The 7999-nt window shown below is 45.0% G+C and overlaps 1 protein-coding gene across 1 annotated transcript; it reads right to left on the minus strand.

The window, feature by feature from the left end:
* Positions 1-726: 726 nt before the first annotated feature.
* On the minus strand, positions 727-7436 carry LOC140723434 (uncharacterized). Its single transcript, XM_073038000.1, has 2 exons — positions 7414-7436; positions 727-2459 (listed from the first exon to the last, which is right to left on the minus strand). Exon 2 carries the CDS (start codon positions 2141-2143, stop codon positions 938-940), a length of 1206 nt encoding a protein of 401 aa, XP_072894101.1. The 5' UTR covers positions 2144-2459; positions 7414-7436; the 3' UTR covers positions 727-937.
* Between the last annotated feature and the right edge of the window lie 563 nt (positions 7437-7999).

The following is a 7999-nucleotide window of genomic DNA, read 5'->3' on the forward strand; positions in this document are numbered from 1 at the left end:
CACTGGCAGGGTCCAGCTGGCTTGAGTTGACTCACTACTGTACACTAGGTGTGTTATAAATTCAGTAAGTACCAGAGACAGAGTTGAAAATAGAACTGATTTATTTGTCTTAGACCAAGAATATTAAACTCCAGTCCCATTAAAGGTGAATGTGCAGCAGATGAAACTCCTCCCATGCCCAGTGACCAGGGTGCAGAACTGGGTGTGGTGAGCAGCAGCAATAATTGCAGAGTTCAGCACCGACAGTCACTCTCGAAATTGCATTCAGCAACGGTGATGAACAAATATCCAGCATGCAGCTTATTGAAACTTTCTCCCCAGTGTGAACCCGGTAGTGTGTCACAAGTCCTAAATGGTGTAAGGTTTCACTGCTGATGTAACGACCTCTCAGTAATGTTTCCCAGCTGAGGTAATGGTTCCTCAGTAGCAGCAATGTTTAGGCTATGACTAGAGATAACAGGGTTTTGGAGTGTGGGGCTGTCCAATGACAGAAATGTCCTTTCTTGTGAGTCTGGAAGAGTGATTTTCATGGTCTTTTGCCAGGGAGAGATGAGAAAATGCAAATGGAGAGAGTGGGCCCTTTTTCTTTTTTTTATTTGTTTTCTTTACTAACCCTCTGGTCAAAGTAAGAATTACAAAGCTCAACTGTTTAATCACATATTGTTTACTGTTATTTCAGGGTACTGATTTGTAGCAGAGGACACATCATACAACATCCATCCAAACGAGATTTCTTAAGTTTAGCCAGGCTGGGGTCTATCACCCCTTATTTTAAGCTGCTAGCTGAAGTGAGAGTTACGCAAGTTTAATTCACTGAGTGAATCGCTTCCCACATTCACAGCAGGTGAACAGAATCTCCCCAGTGTCAACAGTGATACACATTTGGTGGATTTGGCTGAGAGAATTTTTTCCCAAAGTCTGAGCATGAAATCGGCCTCTACCCAGTGTGAACTCGCTGGTGTCTCTGTAGTTGAGATGTCCGAGTGAATCCCTTCCCACAGTCTGAGCAGGTGAACGGCCTCTCCCCAGTGTGAACTCTCTGATGTACCTTCAGTTGAGATGATGAAGTGAATCCCTTCCCACAGTCTGAGCAGGTGAATGGCCTCTCCCTAGTGTGAACTCTCTGATGTACCTTCAGATGAGATGACATAGTGAATCCCTTCCCACAGTCTGTGCAGGAGAACGGCCTCTCCCCAGTGTGAAATCGCTGATGTATCTTCAGTTGAGATGACGAAATGAAACCCTTCCCACAGACTGAGCAGGTGAACGGCCCTTTCCCTGTATGGGCTGACTGGTGTGACAGCAGGTGAGATAACCGATTGAATCCCTTCCCACAGTCTGAGCAGGTGAACCGCCACTTCCCAGTGTGAACTGACTGGTGTCTCTGCAGGAAAGATGATTCAGTGAATCCCTTTCCACAGACTGAGCAAGTGAATGGCCACTCCCCAGTATGAACTAACTGGTGTCTCAGTAGGTGAGGTGACAAAGTGAATCCCTTCCCACAGACTGTGCAGGTGAACGGCCTCTCCCCAGTATGAACTCGCTGATGTACCTTCAGTTGAGATGAGCAAGTGAATCCCTTCCCACAGTCTGAGCAAGTGAACGGCCGCTCCCCAGTGTGAACTCGCTGATGTAACTTCAGTAGACATGACTGAGTGAATCCCTTCCCACAGTCTGAGCAGGTGAATGGCCTCTCTCCAGTGTGAACTCGCTGATGTACCTTCAGTTTATATGACCGAGTGAACCCCCTCCCACAGTCCGAGCAGGTGAACAGCCGCTCCCCACTATGAACTCGCTGGTGAGCCATTAGGGTGGATGATTGAGTAAATCCTTTCCCACACTCTGAGCAGGTGAACGGCCTTTCCCCAGTGTGAACTGACTGGTGTACCAGTAGGTAGGATGACTGAGTGAATCCCTTCCCACAGTCTGAGCAGGTGAATGGCCTCTCTCCAGTGTGAACTCTCTGATGTATCTTCAGTTTAGATGACGAAATGAATCCCTTCCCACAGTCTGAGCAGATGAATGGCCTCTCCCCAGTGTGAACTCTCTGGTGAGCCATTAGGTCAGATGACCGAGTGAATCCCTTCCCACAGTCTGAGCAGGTGAACGGCCTCTCCCTAGTGTGAACTCGCTGGTGAGCCATTAGGTCAGATGACCGAGTGAATCCTTTCCCACAAGTTCAGCAGATGACCAGCCTCTGCCCAGTGTGAACTTGCTGAGGTACCTTCAGTTGAAATGACTGAGTGAATCCATTCCCACTGTCTGAGCAGGTGAACTCCCATGTAAAATGAGGGGCATGCCAGTCAGTTAGATGATAGAGTGAATCCCTCCCCACTGTCTCAGCAGGAAGGATGATCGTGTGAATCCCTTGCTGCACTTCTTAAATATCTGGACAAAGACAGCAAAACTGGCGTGTTGTATTTGAGATTCCCGTAGACAAATTCCTTGTCATTTTTAACCTGTAAAAAAGATTTACAAAATCCATCAATGGGTGTAGGACAACATTTCAGATGAGATCACTTGAGTTGTCAAGGTGTGACCTGACATCACACTGTTACAGTGAAGTTCATCCCAAGTTGGAGAGAGAAATCATCTTCTAACTGGGCACAATGCTGGTATCTGGAATGACCATCAAACTCTCTGATGCTCCTCCTGTCTCTATAAGAATGGAGCATTTCTGCCATCTCCAATCTGTGACTTGGCTCAGTTTGACTCTCTCCATTGGTATTATTCCCTGTTACCACTGAGCTGCATGGGCTGCTGGCCCCACAGTAACTGAACACTCTGACGCAAATAGCCTTTGTTAACATGCAGATGGGAATCTCACACAAATATCTGGAAGTGCATTTCACGCACCCACCACTCTCTGTGTAAAAAACTTACCCCAAAATCCCCTCAGTATCTATTTCCAAGCAGCTTGGATGCCCCCTCATGTTCGCCATTTCTTCCCTGGGAAATTTCAACAACAGAACCATGGAACATTACAGCACAGAAACAGGCCTTTTGGCCCTTCATGGCTGTGCAGAACCATTTTTCTGCCTAGTCCCACTGACCTGCACCTGGGCCATATCCCTCCAAGCCCCTCTCATCCATATATCTGTCCAAGATTTTCTTAAATGTCAAAAGTGAGTCCGCATTCACCACTTCATCTGGCAGCTGATTCCACACTCCCACCACTCTCTGAGTGAAGAAGCACCCCCTAATATTCCCTTTAAACTTTTCTCTCTTCACCCTTAACCCATGACCTCTGTTTTTTTTCTCCCCTGGCCTCAGTGGAAAAAGCCTGCTTGCGTTCACTCTATCTATACCCATCATAATTTTATACACCTCTATCAAATCACCCCTCATTCTCCTACATTCCAAGGAATAAAGTCCTAACCCATTCAACCTTTCTCTGTAACTCAGTTTCTCAAGTCCCAGCAACATCCTTGTAAACCTTCTCTGCACTCTTTCAAACTTATTAATATCCTTCCTGTAATTAGGTGACCAAAACTGCACAGAATACTCCAAATTCAGTCTTACCAATGTCTAATACAACTTCACCATTACATTCCAACTCTTATACTCTATACTTTGATTTATAAAGGCCAATGTAACAAACATCTGGCTATCCACACGATCAACATCCCTCATCATTTCATAAACCTAAAAAAGGCTCTAAACATAAACAAGGAAATTAAAAATTGCTTTGAGGATTTGTTAGAAGTCTACAAAATTATGAGGGTATAGATAGGGTAAATGCAAGCAGCTTTTTCCACTGAGGTTGGGTAGGATGACAACCAGAGGTCATGGGTAAGTGGGGATGGTGAAAATTTAACAGGAACAGTTGGAAAAGCTCTTTACCGAAATGGTCGTGAGAGTGTGGAATGAGATGCCAGCATAAGTGCTGAATATGAACTTGATTTCTCAATTAACAGAAGTTTGATAGGTACCTGGATGGTATGGGTATGGAGGGCGATGGTCCCAGTGCAGGTAGTTGCATTAGACAGCTTAAATTTTTTTTTGGCATTGACTAGAAGGGACAAATAGCTTGTTTCTGTACTGAACTTCTCCATGTTTCTGTGACAGAGAAGCTGGCCAAACGTGTTTGGAAGGGAAAAGGTAGGAGTGACAACGGAGCAGCAATGGCTGGAGTTTCTGGGAGGAATTCCGGAGCTGAGTGACAGATACATCCCAAAGAAGTGGATGCATTGGAAAGGCAGGAGGACACAACTGTGGCTGAAATGAGAAGCCAAAGCCAACATAAAAGCCAAAGAGAGGACAGACAAAAGAACAAAAAACTATTGGGAAGCTTTTAGGAACCAACAGAAGATGACTAAACAAAAAGTCAGATAAGCTCAGGGCTTGAACTGATGATTAATGAGTCAGTCATTAATGAGTCTTGGTAGCACCCAGCAGTCTGAGACATTTAGAGGAACAAAATATCCGAGCTCTCAATATCTCTTGAAACCCAAGTTTCCCTGTACCAGTTACCTTACAACTTTTATTTTGACAGGCACATACAAACTCTACACCCTCACTTCTGAAGAACTCACACTTACAAGTACTCCTTGACTAGAAAAACAGCCAGTCCCAATCCACACTTGTCAGATCTTTCTGATACCATCAGAATTGACCTTTCTCCAATTTAGAATCTCAACCCATGGTCCAGCCCTCTCCTTTTCCATATTTACTTGGAACCTAATGTCATTACAATTGCTAGATACAAAGTGTTCCCTTACACTAATTTCTATCACTAATGCTGGATCATTTCCTAACAGCTTATTGCACACCTCTATGTCGGGAATACTACGTCCTGATTAAGGGCACATTTGACAAACTCTACCCCATTTAGTCCTTTTACAGTATGGGAGTTCAACTCAATATATAAAAAGTTAAAATCGCTTACTATATCAACCGTTGTTTCTTAGCATAGTCTGCGATCTCTACAAAGTTTGTTTCTCTAAATCTCTCAGAGTGTTGGGAGCAACAAAGTCCCAATAATGGCTACAATATCATAATTCCCTGTCCTGAGCTCATCTGGCTTTCCTACGATGCTTCTTGCATTGTGATATACACAGCTCAGCACATTCATCGCACCAGGCTCAACCATTTGATTGCTGACTCTGTCTGAGGTCTGAACAACGTCTGTCTGGGTGTCAAGAAAGCAACCTCTTCCTCAATGTCACAAAAGCAAGGGAACTGGTTGTGGACTACAGAAGGAATGGAGACAGGCTAACCCCTATTGACATCAATGGATCTGGGGTTGAGAGAGTGAACAGCTTTAAGTTCCTCGGCATAAACATCACCGAGGATCTCATGTGGTCTGTACATACCGGCTGTGTGGGACGTGGCCGTGCGGCTCTTTCAACTCAGATGGTTGAAGAAGTTTGGGATGGGGCCCCAAATCCTAAGAACTTTCTACAGGGGCGCAATTGAGAGCATTCTGACTGGCTGCATCACTGCCTGATATGGGAACTGTACTACCCTCAATCGTAGGACTCTGCAGAGAGTGGTGCGGACAGCCCGGCGTATCTGTAGTTGTGAACTTCCCATTGTTCAGGACATTTACAGAGACAGGTGCATAAAAAGTCCCAAAGGATCATTGTGGACCCAACTCACCCCAACCACAAACTGTTCCAGCTGCTACCTTCCAGGAAATGGTACCGCAGCATAAAAGCTGGACCAACAAGCTCCTGGACAGCTTCTTCCATCAGGGCAACAGACTGATTAATTTATGCTGATACAATTGTGTTTCTGTTATAACCACTGTCCTATGTATAAACCATTTATTATAAATTACACATTGCACATTTCGATGAAGAAGTAATATGAAGATTTCTGCTCCTCATGTATATGAATGATATAAGTCAATTCATTTCACCCACTTCACTATCTGTTCTGGCATTCTGACTCCAATTCCCCCCTGCAAATTTAGTTTCACGACACACCCTCCCCACCACACACTAGCAATAGCAAGCCTTACCACCAGGATATTAGATCTCTGCTAGTTTTAATCTCCAAACTAACAAATCCCCTATCAACCATTTGACATTCCTCTGCCAGGTAATCCCCCCAACAGTTTCTAAAGTGGTCTATCTGTTGTCGTACGAGATGGCCACAAGAGTACTCTGCAATGGATATTTAACCTCATTCCCCTTCCTGACTCTCACCCAGTTTAATGTGTCCTGCACCTTGGGTGTAACTCACCTCTCTTGATGTCATATCTATCACCCCCTCTGACTCCCAGATGATCCAGAATTCATCCATTTCCAGCTCCTTAAAGTGCAGGGTTACAGGCTGCAGCTGGATGCATATCTTGTAGGTGAGGGTATCAGGGACACTGGAGGTCACCCCTCCTTCCCACCAATGTCCCGCCTAATTTGTAATGACCAGTGTGCTGAAACACCTTGTGCTGTGCATTTTTTACCCACTGACAACAAGACGTGCACACTGAATTTTAAATAGGGAGGTATTTCTTTTAACAGCTAGCAAATCACAATTGATAAGAACTTTGATCTCCTTTGGGTTTGATCGAGTTCATGTGCACTCTCACACAAACTATGCAGCAGGCCTGTAGCGGGTTATGAGGGATTTTTTCACTAGAGCTTTTGTACATCATCCATATGTGATTTGCTTGCTAAATGATACTTTAAAAAGTCAGATTTCCCAATATCACTCCACTTCTTCCCACTTGTAAATTCTCCAACAACTTTTGCATCACAACAATACTGTAACACCAGTTTCTGTATTGTACATAAATATATCCCCTGAACCCTCCCCCAAGTGACAGATGGTGTTGAACTCAGTGGTGGCAATGCCAGTGAACATAAAGAGAAGGGCAGTAGTCTTTCTGTCTCATTGGAGTCTGGCACATTTGTGATGTGAAAGCTATTTGTTGCCCAGGACAAAGGTGCTTGATATCGTTATTTACCCAGAGAGAATGGGTCAAAACATGTTCTCACGGGTAGAACAATGCAGAACAAAAGGAGGTAGCTCAAGCAACACACACAAAATGCCTGAGGAACTCAGCAGGCCAGGCAGCATCTATGGAAAAGAGCACTAATGCTAAGTTCCTGCGGCATTTTGTGTGTGTTGCTTGGATTTCAAACATCTGCAGATTTTCTCTTGTTTACGATTGGAGAAAGAACAAAGGTGATTTTCTCAACTGGTGATGTAAAAGATGTTTCTTCCCTTTCTCCGAGCTCCTAATCCTTGCATTTAGATAGCTGGAGCTCAGCTCTGTCTGAGAGATCCATCGGTTCCCATTCCCTCATCAGCCGGAAGTTCCCCGGGGCCCGCGTACGGATCGTGGGGCTGAGAGAGAGGGAAGAGAGCAGGACTGTCCCAGGATTGCGGACTATGATGTCCAGAGTTGACAGCAAATGTCCCTCTGTGGGTGTTTAAGATAGCAGCCCGGAAAATCATTCTTACCTTTACCGATCCTTCTGAGGTCCTTTGTGTACGGCGCGCATGCGTGCTATTCGGCGACGTCATCGACCTTGATGCCTGCGCATTTGATCGTTGCTTCAGAGGCAGCGAAATTTTAAACCTAGGGTTTTATGGGTAATCGAGCTGCCATTAAACATTCCTGCTAGCACCGGCTTCATGTCCACACCGCAGGGTTTTTACTGTATAGCTGTTTTAACGTAGAAAGCGGCTCCAAAAACCAATATACTCAATATCAACAGGCATTCCATTTATTTGATGCCTATCGGACAACCCTCTTGCAAAGGCAGATATAAAACACAAGAGATTCTGCAGTTGCTGGAAATGCAGACACACACACACACACACACACACACACACACACACACACACACACACACACACACACACACACACACACACACACACACACACACACACACACACACACACACACACACACACACACAATGCTGGAGGAACTGTGCAGTTCAGGCAGCAACTAACCAGAGGAGTACACAGTCTAGGCATGCTGAAGGGGCTCGTCCTAAACGTTCTCTATTTATTCCTCTCCATAATTGTTGCCTGATCT

This window comes from Hemitrygon akajei, unplaced genomic scaffold, assembly GCF_048418815.1.
Source record: "Hemitrygon akajei unplaced genomic scaffold, sHemAka1.3 Scf000113, whole genome shotgun sequence".
Lineage (NCBI taxonomy): Eukaryota > Metazoa > Chordata > Chondrichthyes > Myliobatiformes > Dasyatidae > Hemitrygon > Hemitrygon akajei.

What these genes read in the sequence shown, in the direction of transcription:
- LOC140723434 (XM_073038000.1), bottom strand. Translation starts at nt 2,143, where the DNA reads ATGGCTCACCAGCGAGTTCACACTAGGGAGAGGCCGTTCACCTGCTCA.